The 19,610-nt window shown below is 41.3% G+C and overlaps 1 protein-coding gene across 4 annotated transcripts in view; it reads right to left on the bottom strand.

Moving 5' to 3' along the window:
* Positions 1–11,472: 11,472 nt before the first annotated feature.
* CEP104 (centrosomal protein 104) overlaps positions 11,473–19,610 on the bottom strand; it is a 67,241-nt gene continuing 59,103 nt past the window's right edge. For 3 of the 4 annotated variants that reach the window (XM_029578840.1, XM_029578839.1, XM_029578842.1), the window contains one exon: positions 11,473–19,446. In XM_029578840.1, coding sequence (XP_029434700.1) covers positions 19,310–19,446 — 137 coding nt within the window. In that variant the 3' untranslated portion in view covers positions 11,473–19,309. The remainder of the gene's footprint in view (positions 19,447–19,610) is intronic. The other variant, XM_029578841.1, reaches the window with a different exon arrangement.

The following is a 19,610-nucleotide window of genomic DNA, read 5'->3' as shown; positions in this document are numbered from 1 at the left end:
GCGAAGGACCCAACCCTGAAAGCATCTGTAGTCAGAGTCATATTGTTTCAGACAGTTGCCAATATTAACACATAGGGGGTAATTTTCAAAAGGAGTTACACATGTAAATGTAACTACTATTGTAGCAATTTTCAAAAGCCATTTACTGGAGTAAAGTGCACTTACACAAGTAAATCCTATGGACAATTCAATGGCATATAATATAGCAATTTTCAAAAGCCCACTTACTCAAGTAAAGTGCATTTACTCGAGTAAAACCCTGTTTTACTCGAGTAAATGCTTTTTAAAATCAGGCCCATATTGAGTACAGGGAACTTTAATCAGGTTTATAATGCACAAGTCAAAATACTGTGTTTGTTTCAACACCCTTACATACACAGTTGAAGGGATTGTATTCACATATTAAAAGGATGCAAGAGAGAATTTGAAGTGAAGATTATTTATGTTACAAGCGGATGGAACAGAGGAGCAGATGCTGCTTAACATATGATTTTGGTGTCACCCAAGATTTTCTCCCCTCTATAAGAGGGAACAACAATTTTAAGATAATACCAAACAATACGAAGCAGGGTTTACTTTCTGGCACGCAGTTCAGTTCCCTCACTTATTTTCAGCCTTAACAGGTAGGGTAGCAGCGAGGGAGGAGGTGAGACTGGGGCAGAGGAAAGAACATCTCCTCTGCCCCCTAATCCAGCCCCTCCCCACCTCTTCTACAGGGGGTGTTACTGAAGCAGACAGGAAAAGGGCTTAAATTAGCACAAGTGTTAGAGTCTGCAGGGCTTCAACCTGGCACTACCTATTCCGAGCTTCACATTGGTGCTAATTCAGCCCCTTTATGTGACCCAGGCCTTTATTTCTGGAACAGAACAGCATTCCGACAGCTTTCCAGGACCCAAGGAAACAGAGCAGCGCTGGTAGTGAAAATCAGTGCCAGCTCCCTACAGAAATGGAGCAGAGTCAGTGGGGGCAGGATCATTTCTGCCCCCAATGCCCCAGAGAAAGCAGGTCAGCGAGGGTGGGAGTTGCTTACCCTTACTTTTTGTGCACTTCCCTGCTACAAGTGAAAGGCCATCAGAAAGGGAAGAGAGAGGAGGCGAATGCCTGTCAGTCCCACGGCTCCTCCCTCAGGTCACACGTGGTCAGGGGCCCATGCTCTCACACTTGCCACACAGCCTTTTTGTCTGCTAATTAAGCCCTGATATAGCAAAATAACTAACATAAGAGTATTGTTCACAATTTCCTGTTAACTATTTAATCACAGATATGGCATGAAATTCTTTGAAAGCAGATGACAGGTTCCCGATGGCAAGGACTGGATCTTTCACGCAGACATCAGATTCCTAGCTTGGCTAAACGTATTACTGTTGGGCATAATCAGTACTGATGCTCTGTGTAAAAATAATCCTTGACAGGACTTCTGAGTATTGGCAGCATGAGGGGAAGGAGCAAGGCACAAGCCCCAGCCACCATGCTCGAGCCCACCGCAACAATAACACGTCCAAAAAAAGGCACATCTGGTTATTTATTTATTTGCTTTTTTATACCGACATTCAATTCAAAATATTACATTGCAACAAATTGTCAATAAATATTATTGAAGACCTAATACAGTATAACAGTTCAAAAACAGCATGTGGAATAAGGAAAAAAACAAAGCAAACAAAAAAAACCCAACTAATAATTATCAATAAATTAAACATAGAACTATATAAGATAATAAGCTATCATTATGAAACCAAAATTCAGTATCTCATCGATAATAAAAGGAACAAAACCGTGTATAAGGGGAAGAAATCTATCGAGTTTATTGGGGGAAAGCTTTGATAAAAAGCCATGTTTTAAGGTTTTTTCTAAAGGTAGATGTGGAGGGTTCCATCCTTAGTGGTGGTGGAAGTGAGTTCCATAGAGTAGGACCAATTATAGAGGGGGCCCTACAGCATTTTTTTGCTGTAGGGAATAGAGAGTAAACCAGTGTCTGTAGAACGAAGATTTCTAGTAGAAATACAACGATAAAGTGTTTTTTTGTAACCAAGATGAGTCATCATCGTACAATGCTTTATGAATAAGCATAAGTATCTTATATTGTGATCTAAAAGCGATGGGAAGCCAATGTAATTGGTGCAAAATTGGAGAGATGTGTTCAAATTTTCTGCAATTTGATAGGGATCTAGCGGCAGCATTTTGAAGCAGTTGAAGTGGCTTAATTGTGGAAGCAGGCAATCCTGTTAAGATGGAGTTGCAATAGTCTAATTTTGCAAAAATTAAGGCTTGTAGTACTGTTCTAACGTCAGGAGGATGTAGTAACGGTTTCAATTTTCTTAGAACTTGAAGTGTATAGAAAATTTCTTTAATTAGATTTTTGATGTGGGCTTTGAAATTAAGTTCTTTATCTAAGGTAATTCCAAGTTCCTTAACGGACGTGGATAATCTATAATTCGAGAGTACTGATGGATCTATAGGTGGAGGCATTAACTTTTTGGAGAGAAGAAGAAACTCTGTTTTGTTATGATTGAAAGTGCCATTTGAGATAAGATATTATTGATATCATAGAGATATAGTTCCCATTGTGACAATGTACTGTGGATGTTGTCTTTGATGGGTAACAAAATTTGGACATCATCCGCATAAAGGAAATATGAGAGTCCTAATTTATTTAGTGACATAATGGAAGCATGTAAATGTTGAAAAGGGTGGGAGAAAGGGATGAACCTTGAGGGATGCCTAGTGGGAGAGGAGAGAGATCCGAAGTATTGTTATTGTATGATACTTTGAAGGAGCGATTAGATAGAAAAGACTGAAACCATTTCAGAACATTACCATTTATACCAATCTCAACTAATCTATGAAGTAGTAACTTATGGTCGACTGAGTCAAAAGCCACAGAGATGTCTAAAAGAATCAAGATAAAGGAGATTCCCTTATCGAAACCATGAAGAATATTATCCACCAGAGTAGCTAAAAGTGTTTCAGTGCTATGTCCTTTTTTGAAGCCACGTTGGGCCGGAAGTAGAGTATTATTATTTTCTAAGAATTCCGTAAGTTGTAAATTAACTATTTTTTCTATCATTTTACTAAGGAAAGGTAAAATGGAAATGGGTCTGTAATTTGCTAAAATAGATGGGTCTAAATGTGGCTTTTTTTAAAATTGGTTTAACAATTGCACATTTGAGTGAATCTGGGAGAAAACCTTGAGCAAGTGACAGGTTAACTATATCAGTGATAGGTCTAGCTAAACAGTTTGGAATTAGCTTTAGGGATTTAATAGGGATAGGATCAAGTGGGTGTGCAGCCGGGTTCATTTTATGGAGGATGGACTCTACTTCAGAGGAGGCAATGGTCTCCCAATGTGACCAATCAGAAGTAATGGAAGATGTGTGTGAAGACAAATCAGAAATTTGTGTCAAGCTTCGATATTTTGTCATTAAGATAGTTTGAAAATTCATGGCAAGATATCAAAGGTTTATCAATTTGAAAGTTGTGATAAATGGGGAGAGTTAAATTAGATACATATTCAAAAAGTATTTTTGGATTGTATTGATATTCATGAATTCTTTTAGAGTAAAAATCTCTCTTGGCCGTATTAATGTCAGTCGAATAGATGTAGAGTAGTGTTTTGTATCTATCTAGAAGTTGACGAGGGATTTTTTCTCCAGGCTCTCTCAGCATGTCTTAAAAGACATTTTTTATTTTTTAGATCGACATTAAACCATGGCGATTTATGTTTTGTGGAAGTTTTTATTTTTTTTTTAAATGGTAGGGCAAATAATTTTTGCTGCATCCGAGTTAATTTTAAGCCAGGAGTTTACTGCAGATAAGGTATTTGAAGTATTCAACTGTTTTAGTGCATCTGGGAGAATTTTTTCTAGAATTTCACTAGAACAGGGTTTAATGAACTTAATGACTTTGACATTATTTTGCGAATGTAAATAAGAGCTGCCCACTTGTAATTTAGTTTTAATGAATTTATGATCCGACCAGGGAATAGAGGTGGTAGAAGGAGGAGATATACTAGATAGGTTATGATGCTTGCGTGGGTCCCCATGGGTCTTCTCCTCTCCCCCTTGCTTTTAGGCTGAATATTCTACCCCCTACTACACTTTCAGGACATGGCACAGGGTCCAAAAGGATTACTGAAGTTTGCATCCACATCTCCAGCGTTAGGCACACGTTCCAGAAAGCAGGCTTGTGCTGTTGAGGCAATAAAAAGAGGGGGCTTCTACCATTATTATATGTAACGAGCATGCACTGGAGACTTCAATCATCCCCAACACAACTTTTCAGTGCAAGCTGCTGGGAAAAAGAAAACATGCCCAGAGCACATCGCACTACTCGTGTTTTTCAAGCAGGACAGGGCAAGGTGTTTGACAAAAAGAGCTCTTTTCCCAAAGAATGTGGCCATAGATAAGGAAGAGATTGTTTTAGAAAACAAAGCCAAACACCTGGAAAAGATAAATACAAGTTTTCAATATGGTGAAGGGAACTTTGAAAATGTTGCCATGAAAACCATTAAAGAAACTCTGCTGGGTCAGATTTTGTCACCACCATCCTTCCTCCCTTCTTTTTTCTTTAACATTTCTACATGCTCTGCAAGAAAAGAAAATCTGTAAAATCTATCCATGGTGATCATTTTTTGGGTACCTCCTTATACCTTCTCATTCAAGGCACCCCGCCTTGAATTCTGAATTTGATTAAAACTTGGATTCAGCTCTTTAACAAGCCAAATAACATTCAAGGCAAACTTGATCTGTTTTTCCAAAGTAGTTTTACTGAAGTCATTTTGAGAGGCAGAACCACTGCAGAAAGCGGATTTAAGTGAATTAGCCACTGCCCTTGGATGATCTAGGCCACAATCTGGAAAAGATATAGTAACATAGTAATGATAGCAGAAAAGGACCAAATGGTCCATCCAGTCTACCAGGCAAGCTTCTTATGGGAGTAGCTGCTGCACCATGCAATTATCCCTCAGCCTTACGATAAGGGCAGTAATATTTATAATTAAAACCAAACCGTCAAACCTATAAAAAGCTACCTCTAGCGACATATTTAGTGGGTGATGAGTTTTTGTGAACATTCAGACAGTGCTGGTTGATGTGCTTTGCTTATGGACTTGGCCGTAGAAGCAGTCCTGTGCTTTTTGTATCAGTACCACAGCCTGTAAAAGTCAGGGCCCATGGTGCTTGTGGTCTAAATCCAATTTCCCTTTTTCCCATGGGGTTTAAGGTACTCATATCCTGTTTCCCTTCCTCCATCACCTCACAGGAGAGACTGAAGATGAATGCACCATTAGTAAATCTATTGAGCTAATCTTTGCTCTTTGCCAACCAACTCCTGCTATTAACAGAAATGCCTTGTGGTTTTTCTATTGACATGAAAAAGCCATGTGTCAAATACTACCCATTAAAAGTCCTCTTCATCTAAAGAAGGATCAGTACTTTTTTTTTTTTTCTTTTAACACAGTAACATAGTAGAGGACAGTAGAAAAAGATCAACTGGTTCATCCAGTCTGTAGAGTTATTCCAGCTCACATTAAGGATATATTCTAGCTGCCAGCCATAAAAGCTTGACCACTTGTAGGGTATCGCTCCTTAACCAAGACCGTTTTTGTTGTTTTGCTCTTTGGTTCTCCCCTATTCTAATCAAGAGTACAGACTACTACACCCGATACAACACCCATTGCCGCTCTCCCCTCCTTCATCTGAATGCCAAACCCTGCAATCACCCAAGCAGCTACCAAAACCAGTGAGGCCACTGTCCAAATATCCAGCCACTTTTCTCCCTGTAGCCTTGCCAGATGATAGCCAGTCATTACAAACCCACCGGAATTAAGTTGCCTACAATGGCTTGCAAAACTATTCGATCCCCTAAAAAGTCAGCATGATGCAGCTTCATCACTTTGTGCAGGTTACCCCAGCTTCCTTACAAACTGATGAGTCGTACCACTAAGGTTAGAGATGTAATAGTCACCCATGGTGTTGATTCTAGGGTAGTTATGACAGCTTAACCCAGTTCTACCACTGCTTTTAGAGTTTACCCTTTCCATTCGAAAACACATTAGCAGTTTTCTTGTAGGCGATAGGGAAGGGTTATACTATCTTTTTGGCTGGGTGGCTGTGTTCCATCACTTTTTTGCACTGATGGGATTGTTTCAGCTTACAACTGCTTATTATGGTTTCCAATGCAAACCCTAATGCAACCTTTTTTTGGGGTGAATAAAAAGTAGCAGTTCATTGGAATAGAAACTTCCGTTTTCCTAAATCAGATGACAGTTGATATTTTGCATGAGGACCAGATATTTTGAATGTTATCCCAGACAGCAGAGACCCCCCCCGTTGGTAACATCTTACAGAAAGTGTCTCAAAAACTTTGCAAAAGTTCAGGCCAAGCCTAAACAATACTAGAATTACAAATACAATACAAAGTCAAAGGACATAGTATTTGCATTTTACAAATCACTTATATCTTCTCCCAGGCTCAGTAAAACGACTACTGCAACTCCCTCCTCCTCGGACTACCAGAAATACACATCAAACCCCTCCAAGTTCTACAGAACGCTGCCGCCAGAATCATCTCTAACAACAAAAAATCCCCTCACATCACACCCACGCTCAAAGAACTCCACTGGCTACCCATTACACAAAGAATCCAGTATAAAACCCTCACCCTCATGCACAAAAAAATAAACAACAACAAAATGGACTGGCTAAACAACGGAATACAACCTTACCCCACTCAAAGAACCCTCAGATCCACCAACACTGGACTCCTAGCCGTCCCCAATCTCAAAGCTGCACACCTCAACGTCACCCGCAAACGAGCCATAACAATAGCGGCCCCCACCTTATGGAACACCCTCCCCACCTGTCTCAGAAACGAACCTTCACTGCAAGTCTTCAAAAAACACCTCAAAACATGGCTATTTTTAAAAGCTTTCCCACCCGACACATAACCCGCCCAATCGCACCACCCACTCCATGCCCCCTCCACAAGCATCTCGCCCCACACCTTTCCCTCCCTACACAAGCATCTCACACCACCTTTCCCTCCCTATCACTACCTTCCTCCCACACATCCCTTTCTCTCCCCTCCCCCCTCTACACTCCCTGCTCTCCTTACCATAATTTATCCTCATCAACAAGTCATTTACGTACATATGTTATATACTATAGTCTAATGTTCCATGTACTCCTGTTAGTTCTGTTACAACTTGTTATATTTATTACCATGTTATAATGTAAAATATTCTTGTTATATTTATTACCATGTTATAATGTAAAATATTCTTCTATTTAATACCATGTTATAATGTAAAATAGGGCTGTTATCACCCTATTCCTTTAGTTATCTGGAAACCGATGTGATATCTCGATCGAATGTCGGTATACAAAATAAATAAATAAATAAATAAAAAAAACAAAATTGTGATTCCCTTTTAGAATCAAATTTTAGTATCATACATTCATATGACCCTTCTACACACTCAGGATCCCTTTTGTACATTAGTTTAAGAAAGGTGTTTAAATGTATGGAAGGATGAAATTGGTCTCACTCCTGGAGGAGGCAATATTGCTAATAGCAGTAGTGCACAGTGCCTAAAATCACAGGATCAGTTCAGAATTTGAACTCAGGGAGTGCATTGGTTATCCTAGTTTGTAATGTTCATCCCACTAATAATCCTTTGTGAGGAGCGTGTCAGAAGAAAAATAAGTGGCTTTTTTTTTGGCTGAGTTGTAGGGGGGAGGGGTGAGGGAAGAAAAATATGCAAAATATAGTTTCACTCTAATTAAAAACAATCCACCTTAATATGCATATTTTCACTGACATTATTACATAGTGGTCCCTCTTTATAAAGACACAGGCTAGGAGTAGCAAATAAAGAACATTTGTGCCAGCACTGTGTGTGTTAAAAATGGATAATACATCTGGTTCTCAGGACATTGACCCCTCCCAAGAAACAAGGCAATAGCTGTAACAATGCCATTACCCCTAAAGATATAAGCATTGCTTCGCAGAACCTCTGCATGCAAAGACTGACAGAGGTTTGGGACTATTGCAAGCTCTCTGCACTTACTTTGATTAAAAATGTTTGTCATCATAGTAGTCCCAAGAAAAATAAATGCACTTTGGTTCATCCAGCCATCAACCACTTAAGCAGAACTAGGTCCAGCACTAGGCCTGGGGGGAAAACAATTCAGCCCTAGTCCGTCATTTTTGCCTTTCACTAAATCACCCTGAGAGCCATTACAGGACATTGTCACTCACTGTCTTTTCTGAGCACTCTTCTGATCTGGTTCATCTATTTACAGCTACCAGAATTACTTTTGACTGTATTTTGGTCCAACAATTTATGCTCCCTTCCCCGTTGACCCAGACTGATGGCAGAGTCCAACAGGATAAAGAGCCTGCAGGAAACTAAATGCATAGTAGACTCTTTATGGCTAGAAATTCTATTTACGATGGGGAAGAGTATAGCAGTGGGGGTGAACTACTGTCCATATGGCCAAAATGAACAGACTGACGAAATACTAACAGAGATTAGGGAAATGAACAAATCTGGCAGCACACTAATAATGGGAGATTTCAATTACCCCAATAATGACTGGGTAAATGTAACATCAGGACATGCTAGGGAGGTAACGATGCTAGATGAAGTAAATGACTACTTCATGGAACAGTTGATCTAGGAACCGATGAGAGAAGAGCCATTTTAGACCTAATTTTTAGTGGAACACAGGATTTGGTGTAAGGATTAAGGCTGAGGGGCCACTCCATCAAATTTCACTATAAGACTGGAGGGGGGAAATGAAGTACATCTATAAACTTTCAAAGAGAGACTGTGTAGCTGCACCTTTCCTCATTTTATCAAGGGTTAAGAGTTGACATCAGGTGTCGTCATTGTTGAAACATACCATCTTGGAAGCCCAGTGCAGATGTATTCCACGCATAATAAAAAAAAAAGTGGAAGGAAGGCCAAAGGATTACCGGTGATGTAAAAGAGGCTGTTTTAGCAAAAAGAACTTCTTTAAAAAATTGGAAAAAGGATCCATCTGAATAGGAAAAAGCCTAAGCATTGGGAAGTGAGATGTAAAACAGTTATAAGGTGGGCTAAAAGATAATCTGAAAAGAAGCTGGCTGTAGAGATAAAAATTCAAAATCATTTTTTAAATGTATCCTAAGCATTAAAATCATTTGATGGTACCCAAAAATTGGAGGACGGCCAATGTATCCCTGATCTTTAAAAAGGGCTCCAGGGATGATCTGGGAAACTACAGACCAGTAAGTCTGACTTCAGTGCCAGGAAAACTGTGGAAACTATTCCTAAAAAAACCCCCAAATCATAGAACATATGTGACATAGTCAGCATGGATGTACACAAGGGAAGTCTTGCCTCACCAATCTGCTACATTTTTTTTGAAGGGGTTAATAAAAATGTGGATAATGGTGAGTCGATGTAGTGTATTTGTATTTTCAGAAGGTGTTTGACAAACTGCCCCATAAGAGACTCCTGAGAAAATTAAAAAGTCTCGGGATATGAGGCAATGTCTTGCAAACTGATTCAAAGATAGGAAACAGACAGTAGGACTAAATGGTCAGTTTTCTCAGTGGAGAAGGGAATACAGCGGAGTGCTTCCAGGATCTGTACTGGCACTAATGTTTTTAAATATAATTATAATTGATCTGGAAAGGGAAACAAGTGAGGTTTTCAGATTTGCAGACGACACTAAATTACTCTAAGTTGTTAAATGACAAACGGATTGTGAAAAATTGCAGGAGGGCCTTGCGAGACTGAAAGACCTGGCATTCAAATGAAATTAAGATGAAATTTAATGTGGCAAATACAAAGTGATGAACATGGGGAAAGTAACCTACATTGCAGTTGTATGTTGATGAGTTACCATCCAGGAAAAAGGTCTGGTCATATTAGTGGAATCAACTCAGGCATCTCAAAAACATCTGCAGCGCCACTAGTTCCCACTTTTTATTTTTCCTTCTAACATGTTAGAGAAGTTAGTAAATAGCACATTCAAAACAAAACGGAGAAAGTTCTTTTTCACTCAATGCACAATTAAGCTCTGGAATTCATTCTCAGAGGATATGGTTAAGAAGTTAGCATAGCTGGGTTTAATAAAGGTTTGGATAAGTTCCTGGAGAAATCCATAAATTGTTATTAACCAAGTAGACTTATCACTGCTTAACAGCATGGGATATTTCTACTCTTTTGGGATTTTGCCAAATACTTGTGACCTCTGTTTCTACTAAGCTGGGCCCATGTGTGCACGCACACAGGTTGTGAACCCTGCGCAATGGCAAAATAGAGTTTGCACAAAAAATCCCAATGATATTTGCATTATACTGGCTTATAGCACACAAATTTGAACTTGGCTTATAAAAAGCTGCACAAAAGAAAATGTTTGCACACATAGCCTTTCAAAAATTACAGGTAACATTGCTTGTGACCAGGCTTGGCCACTGTTGGAAACAGGATACTGGGCTTGATGGTCTCTCGGTCTGACCCAGTATAGCAATTCCTATGTTCTAAGTCTGAAGCAGTCTGCTGTGAAAAACCCGCTGGCACCTGCCAACTTATAACTTGAGAAGCACCCATGAACTGCACTGGCCGACGCAGTGGGGGGTCAGAAATCACCCATACTCAACTGGCTGCTGCTCAGCTGCTAGTTCAGTGAGAACTTCGGAAAAGAGACCGATCCTCCCAGGGCATCTTTCTGAATGCCCACGTTCCATTCTTCCCCATTAAATACTGTTAGCATTTTAGGTTGCATGCTGGAACCTGCAAGCCTTTTGTCTAGCTCAGACAGGCGTGCTATTGGAACTCCAGCACCTCCTTCCTTTGCTCCTAAAAGGAAGGGAAGAAAAAGAAACTATATTCCATCAGAAAGAATCTCTTACCAGTCTAAGACAAATACTTCCTTTTCTCTAGCGTTATTCAATCTCTCCAGCACAGGCTGAGCCAAATAAAAACACACATACACCCAAAGCTGCTCATAAACCACATCAACGCCCTTGAAATTACAGATGCTTACTAAATCAAAATAATTTTGGTTATAGAAAACCAATAAAAAAAAGTTTCTTCCACGGTGTACTTTTTTACTTTATTCAGTGTTCTGTTCTGAGTGGTCATGCCTAATATGGAACCCAGCATCATGTAACTATAGTTTGGGTTATTCTTGTCCACATTAAATTTCATTTGCCATTTACAGGCCTAATGCCCCACAATCAGCATAGGATTTAATTATTTTGAACAATTTTGTGTCAATGCAAATTTAATAATGTTTGCTGAGTTTCTTTTCACTAAGTTGTAATGAGGGGATAGAGCTAAAAATCCAGGAAGGACATTTCTCCTATTCTGTGGCCACCGTGAAGCTCCTTCCTGAATATCATGTTTTGCTTTTACTCCAACAGGGATCTTAAAAATGAATCATATAAAGCTGATTTAAAAAAAGAAAGAAAAAAAAATTACCTTTTCACGTGAGCAAATTTAATTCAAGTCTGGTCTAAAACATTTTTCCCTTTTAACAAAACAGCATTTTCCAAGATTCTCAGACAATTGTCACAGACTTTTAGGCAGTAGTGCACTAACATACAAACTTCAATATTTATTTGTACGGATACAGAAAAGCCTCCAAAATGCTGTTTATTATTTTAAAATATGTAACATTTTACTATTTAAAGTCTTAATACCTACGGGTAACACTATCATTACTATTTTCATGTTTGTGCTACCTGCGGAGTGAGATCTTTCATCTTCCAAATATTGAAAAGCTGTAGATTAGGCACAGCCATGTCAGGCAGGTCTGGTGCACCTGCCATGTCCACCTCTGCTGGACAGGAGTGCTGCTTACGTGCTCATTGCTACCTTGCGGTTTCTGCTGATTTCCCTCCCAAAAGACAGGAAATGACAGGAACACCAGCAGCGGGGGATTTCACTGGGCCCATGGAGGCAGCCTGCCAAAGGTGCCTCGTTTGCAGAAGCTGGAGACAAATGGCCCAATATCTTCCTTTGACCAAAACGTAGAAATATGCGTCTGTGCTCTAAGCGACAGAACAGCAGGGAGGCAAATGTGGTCCTTATCCACTCCCATTTCTAAATTGTTATACATTACATGTATACATGAAGGAGCTGGTGCTGATGCAAGAGCTGGTGAGAGCAGGATGTTCCACGGGCTAAAAACTGGGTTTGGTATAACTTGTTAGACTGTTTGGGGATTTGTTGTGTATGTCCAAGGACCGTTGCAGACTGAATGCCTTGTTTGATGCACCATTGGTCTGATCAGGCATAGCTTCCAGATTCAGAACTGGGTTCTCCCTTGATCTGAATTACTCTTCCAAACGTCATTTTTTCTTGCTAGCCCTATTGAAACTCTGACGACCTGTGGTGGCTTGAGGCCCTGCTTTAGGAAACCTCAGTTACGTAACTTCCACTGAAACCAACAGAGCTGCAAAGGGCTGCCCAGCAAATAAGCACTAAAATCACAGGTGAGATGCAGGACTGGCAGTGCTGTCAATGTTCATAGAGCACCTGGGAACATTCTTATCAGGACAAGACTGATTCTTCTGCCTCCTTTTGATCTAAGGAGCACATGGCAAAGTTGAACAGTTCTGATTGTAAAAGGCAGGGAAAAGGGAAAGCAGCTTTGCAGTATTAAGTGTATCCTTCAGAGCTATAGTAACAAAATTTCATTCTGGCAGAAAAGTCTGAAATTAAAAACTACTTAAAATAAAGGCAAATAGAACATCAGCAGGAGCACTTGAAAAGTGTGAAGTAGTTAAACTGCTAACATTTCAGTTTTCAGGCTTGTGCAAAACTGTTCAATTATTCTGCTCTGGATTTTTGAAATTTACTTTCAAATTGCACTTTTTGCTTTATGAATGCCTCAAACCCAGTATTAGGTTTTTGGGGTGGGGTCTGGGTCTCTTCTGCAGCTAAACTGACAATTAAGGGGCTTGATCAGCCACAATAAGGAGACAGCATGATTCTAGGCTAGAAACCAAGAAGTGACAGAGAAGAAAAGGTAGGCCAACTCTTGTGAATTTTTTTACACTGTTTTCTAGTGGTCCTGAACATTGTTAGCTTGTCTAAAAAATCCTCTTGCAGGGAAAAAAAAAAAAAAAAAAAAAAAAAGAGGGTTTTCCATGCATGGTAAAGACATCATAACCTTTATTAAGAATAATATGAGGGCAGCATCAAATTTATCTCAACCTATGCAAAAATTAGGTTTCTTACCTGACAATTTTCTTTCCTTGGGTCTTACCAGACCAGTCCAACATGCTTAGGTTTTGTCCTCCTACCAGCAGATGGAGACAGAAGATTCTGATTCACTGACATCACCTCTCATAGGGCACTGTGAAGCCTGTAGCACTTCAATATAACAGCATCAACACAATAAACTTGGTCCCTTTATCTAACTAGGCCTTGTAAACAGTATAGGAAGAAATATCTGGATGAAAACAATTGATACAGCAGGATTTTGGATAAAAATGGGTGGGATTCTGAATCAGTCTGGTAAGACTCTAGGAGAGAAAATCAGCAGGTAAGAAACCTAATTTTTATTTCCTTATCTTCTCATTAGTCCAGTCCAGCATGCCTGGAAGATACTCAAGTCACTATTGCCCTGGGAGAGAACCAGACAATCCAGTCCTCAAGACTCTCGCCAGAAAAGGAGGCGAACTCCCTAGCCTGCACATCCAACCGATAATGCTTGGAAAACATGTGCGAGGATGCCCATGTGGCTTCCTTGCAAATCTCCGCAGGTGATAAAAAGTGTCTCTCTGCCCATGAAGTTGTCTGACTTCTCGTAGAATGGGCTTGAAAGCCCTCGGGGACCAGCAAACCCTGAGAAATATAAACTGAAGCAATAGCCTCTTTCATCCATCTAGCAATTGTTGCTTTAAAAGGTGCATTCCCTCTTTTCTGTGCACCAAAAAGAATGAACAAATGATCCGATTTTTTGAAGCAGTAGGCCACTTTCAAATATCTCAGTAAAGACCTTCTCACATCCAAGGACTGCAAATTCTTATACTCTCCCACTGGCTCCTGCTTTTTAAAATTTGGGAGTTCTACACACTGGTTCAGGTTAAAAGGAGAGACTACTTTCAGAGCCTGAACATTTTGCTTCTGAAATCTGAAGATATGGAACCCTACAGGACAAGGCTTGTAACTCGGAGATACACTGTGCCAAGCAGAAACAGTGTCTTTAGTGTCAGGTCTTTAAATCATGCTCCTCTCACTGGTTCATATGGAGCCTCACAAAGCCTGAAGAACAAAATTAAAATCCCATGCTAGAACGTTTTGATACAGTGGAGATTGAAGATGTTTCACACCTCTTAGAAAACAAGAAACATCTGGATAAGCTGCTACAGACAAACCTTGAAATTTGCTTCTATGACATGCAACAGCCACAACATTGACCTTTAAGGATTTAACACTAAACATCTCTGACGTCTACTCTGTTGAAAGGAAAGTACTATGAGAATTGAAGTTTGAACGAGAGAAATTCCTATCTTTACATACCAAATTTCAAATCCTTTCTAGAAACGAATGTAAGCCAGAGATTTGGATTTCTTCCTTACCTGCAACAAGATAGTTACTACCTCTGCCAAATAACCTTTGCTCATCAACTTTCTCCTCTCAATAGCCAGACCACAAGACAAACAGGGACTGGGTCCTCTAACACCACCTGCTCCTAAATGCAGCAGGTCTGGAACCTGATCCAACCTCAGAGGACTTTCCACTTTGATGAGATCTGCATCCCATGGATGCCTGGTCAATCTGGAGCCACCAAAATAATCAGAGCTTGATGCACCTTCACTCTCTGAATGACCTGATCTATCATAGGCCAAGGTCCCGAGTCGGCTAATGATGCGATGATGCATCTATTCCAGCCAATGCCAGTTCTCTACTTCAACTGAAGAAGTTGTCTGCCTTGGAGTTCTTTTGCATGGTCATGGGATCTCAAACTGGCTGTCCTCAACTGGAAACTAATAGCCTGAATGCCACTAGTTCTCATTCTCCTGGATTCAGGGTGTGATGACTCAGTCTGCTTGAATATTTTCCACTTCAGTGAAATGCGAGGCCGAGAGCACTTGAACAGAAGCCCTGCTTTCATAGCCCTGGATGACTCCTTGTGCTTCCTTGACAATTTACATATGTGACTGCTGTTCCATTGTAGGAGAACACCCTCACTGCCTTGCCATGAACCAGAGGACAAAACATTTGCAAGTCTTTTCTTATGACTTTTGTCTCTGATGGACCATGATGACTCTGTTCGATTTGAGACCTTGAGCCAACTTGCCCTGACAATGGGCACCCCAACCACTCAGACTGGCATCTGTTGTTACTATGACCCAGTCTGGCAATTATAACAGCATTCCTTTATTCAGAATCTGAGCTGAAAGCCACACTGAACACTGATTCTGAATCCGGTACCAACTGTAACCTCATCTTGAAATCTTGAAACTGTGCATCCATCAAAGGTGACAGGAGAGCGCTCTGTGATGGACGCATATGAACCCTTGTCAATGGTACTAGACCCAATGTCGTGGCTATTCAACCTCACACCTGCAGATAATCCCATACCCTGGGAGACCTCCATTTCAGCATATTCCGAACCTGGGCAGTGAGCTTGGCGATCCTGTCCAATCGCAAAAATGCTCTGGCTCTCTGGCATTGAAGCAAGCTCCTAAATACTCTAGGATTTGAACGAGTTTGGAAAGTAGATGACCCATCCCAGATCCTGAAACAGAACCACTTTGGCTGTTGCTCTTCTGGTTTCTTCCTCTTCTGACTTGGCTTGACTCAACCATCCTTCTAAATATGAATGAACCATCACCCCTTCTTTGCTCAAGGCTGCTGCCACTACCAACATTAGCAACGTAAAAATCCTCAGAGCCATTGCCAAGCCAAAGAGAAATGCTCAAAACTGATAATGCTCTCCCAGAACCACAAACCGGAGATACCTTTGATGGGAAGGATGAATTGAAATCTGCAGATATGCCTTGGAAAAAATCTAATAAAGTTAAGTACTCTCCCTTCCTCACTACCATAATTATGGAGCATAGCGTTTCCATTCGAAAATGCAGAACCTTCAGAGTTTTGTTTACCCATTTGAGGTCCAGAATTGGCCTAACATGCCTTCTGTCTTTGGAACCACCAAATAAATGGAATATTTTCCTTGTTCCCTTTTTTGTCTCAGAACTGGAACCACTGCCTCCAACTGAAGCAGATACTGTAACATTGATCTGACAACCATGGACTTTTCCTGAGAGGCACAAGGGGATTTCACAAAGGCGTTCTTTAACTGATAAGCAAACTCTAAGGTGTAACCATCTTTTATCACTGATAGCACCCATTGATTGGATGTGTTGCAGACCCATTCCCCTTAAAAGCGACACAAATGCCTTTCTATAGAAGGAACAAGGAAGTGAGCCCCTGAATCTCACTGGGAACCTTTGGAACCTCCTGCACCAGAAGCACGACTGTCCCCAGAGTATCTTGTTGGAATGAAAGGACTGCAGTCTGCTACCCCCCCACAACCCCTGTGTGCCGTGGACATCTTCCCAGGTCTACAACACCTGTTATCTCAATTTGGATCCACTGAAACCCCCATTAGAGATCCCTTAGGCTTATATTCTGGCAACTTCAGCAATTTGTCAACTCCAAGTTTCAGTAGCTTCTCAAGATCCTCTCCAAACAGCAGTTTTCATTTAAAGGGTAATCATGGTCTTTGATGAAGTATCCGCCGAGCAGTTACACAACCACAGCAACTGTCACACAGTCAGTGAGGATGCCATACCTCTAAGCTGATGTACAAGTAAGGTCATACAGCACATCAGACACAAAAGCTACCCCTGTTTCTAGCCGTTGCGCCTCTTTGAGAGAGTTACACTTGCCGAAGAATCTCCTACTGGAATCTGCCACATTTAGAGCAATCATGCTGCAGACATGAAACTACTGCCTACTGATGCTTGAAGACAAGGGCTGCTACCTCGAAGGACTGTTTCAAGACCATTTCTATCCTTCTATCCAGGGTATCCTTTAGGGCTGCACTACCCTCCAGTGGAATAGTTGTCATCTTGTATCACTGAAACCAAGGCTTCCACCTTTGGAGTCCTCAGTGGGCAGTGGATATACTTTAAGCCATTCTGGAGAGTCCCAGTCAGCATACTTATGCCCTCATGGTCCCTTGGAAAGGAAAGGTTTTGAATGGTCTGCGAAGATCCTCCTCCACCTCAAGCTCTATGGGGGCATCTTTAATGCCCAATTCTGCCAAGGTTTGGGCCAGCAAAGTGGAAAGTTCATCCCTTCTAAAGAGAGTCTGACCACTCGGGGATCATCTCTCTCTCTTCCAGGGGCTCCCCTTCCTGGTAACTATCAGGGAAATCCCCAAATGACTCTGTCTCGGAAGAAAGATTCCCTATCCAGATCCTGATCTAATCTGGGTCTCTTTATCACAGTTGGGAGAGCCCTTCTTTTCCTCCTAAAGTCCAAATGGGAATTGACCCTCCTGGAGGTTATCCCTTGTCATAGGCAAAAGGCATCATGCAACAGCAAAACAAATTCAGGAGAATTAAAAAAAAAAAAAAAAGGCTGATTTCTCAGAATTTCACTCTGCCTTTCTAAGGTCCCCCTCTCCCCATGGGCTGCAGAGCTGCCTGTCTGTACCTTCAGAATGTCTTCCATTATGTTCTCAGTCAGCTCATCTGCCCTGGAAGAAGCCAAATTTAGCTTGGAGCCTGACACGCTGGGCCCCGCATCCCCATTTACCCCGATGGGGCAGACCTATGGCCACCTCGGGTCTGACCAACTTTGTTCAACACAATCCTGACAAACTCCCGCAACAGCTGCCCTTCCATGATGACCCCTGCACACTGTACTGCGCTTCCAGTGCTCAAGTAGAAGCCGCCATTTTCTGTGACCTGCCAAAAACATTTTAGCCACGGCTCACCTCTACTTACCCTACCAGGAAGGAAGGATTTAGGATTTAGTTGAGCCTGTTCCCTGAACCAAATGAGGTATGCTCAGTCACGGGTCACAAAGAAATCTTTGTCCCTAACAGGAAGAGGACTCAATTCCCAGGAAAAGACAGGAGCCAGGCTCTCTGCTGGAAAAGGAGTTAAAGAAGGAGCCAGGATCATTAGCTTTCAAATGTCTTCCTAACACCAGGACCAAGTGAGAAGAAGGGGCCACAGATCCCGCCAACCCTTACCTACTCGACCATTCAGTATAATCAAAGGCAAAAACTCCTGGGAACAATTTGTCTCCTAAGACTTCTCAGCTGCAGGATTCAGCGCCTCTGCCATCTTCTGGAGACAGAGAAATGGTGAAGTGCTGCAGGCTTTACAGTGCCCTGTGAGGGGTAATGCTAGCGAAGCAGAACCGTCTCTGTCTGCTGGAAGGGGGGCAAAACGTAGGCGTACTGGACTGGTCTGGTAAGGAAGGGTACATTGCAGTACTCATCAAAATGTGTCTATTCTGTTATTATGGAAAATCTGCAATATCATTTCAAAAGGCTACACAGGAGCCTGCTACCCTCTCTCATCTGATGCCATGGTAAAACGCAGTAAGAACAGAAAAAGGAGAAAATAAATCTGTTGAAACAACCAACAATTCATCTGAGTTTGCTCCAACACTCTATAAAAGCTTTGGTTTTTAAAATGTCCTTGCAGACCCCCACCCATGCATACGGTTTTCTACAACAAGAAATCCCCTCAATCCAATCTGAGGAGCAAAATTTGATTTGATTGCAGATTTAGTTTAGTCCAATAAAGTCCGCTGTTTCCGTTTCCGGAAGTACTACTGAGGTAAGAGAAAGAAATAAAACCTGAAAGCAATTATACATTACAACTTCCATTATAGAAAAATGTGCTACCAGCCATCCATGCTAGAGGTGGCTGCACACAGGTTTACAAAGCAATAAATCTAGAGTGTAAAGTGTGTGGAATCCTTTCTGGACAAAAAAGTGCTAGCTAAGGTGGATGCAGCCAAATAAGCTGCTGATCCACTAATTTGGGGGGAAAATCAAGTAAAAAAATAAAAAATAAAAATCAGCTTTTCCCCCCAGGAGTCTGTGCAGATTTTCATATCACATACACCAAACAGTACAAAAAGAAAAATGATGAAGAGACAAAACCAAGAGCTACAGGACAGTTGATCGCGAAAAGCAACTGCTAGGTGCAGAAGCTTCTACATGTATGTGCGAAAGAACAGTTCACAACAGCAACAGCAACAAAAAAAAAATCCAAATAATCCCCCAGCCTGCGGGAAGAGGGAGCGGCAACGCGCCATTTCCAGTCATCAGGAGGGCTGCGCCTTGCCTGTGGTTTTATTCAGCCCAGCTCGGGGGGCGGGGATCTTACTTCCTGAGGCCGGGCTCCGCATCTTTGGGGCAATGATACCTGGCTTGGGTACAGCCAGTCCTCCTGCTTTACCTGCTGGGAAAGGGGAGGAGAGAATTAAAAAAACAAGACAAAAAAATAAAACTCTCTCTGGCAAAATCTGATATTTTACTTTTGGCGGGGTCAGGAGAACATGACTGCTTTGTAAGCATATAGTACTGATGAGCTCTTCTGAGAGAGCCCAAAATGAGTCAATCATG

This window comes from Rhinatrema bivittatum, chromosome 15 (assembly GCF_901001135.1).
Source record: "Rhinatrema bivittatum chromosome 15, aRhiBiv1.1, whole genome shotgun sequence".
Taxonomy (NCBI): Eukaryota; Metazoa; Chordata; class Amphibia; order Gymnophiona; family Rhinatrematidae; genus Rhinatrema; species Rhinatrema bivittatum.
Note: the sequence above shows the minus strand (reverse complement) of the source record. Positions and strands in the feature narration are given on the sequence as shown.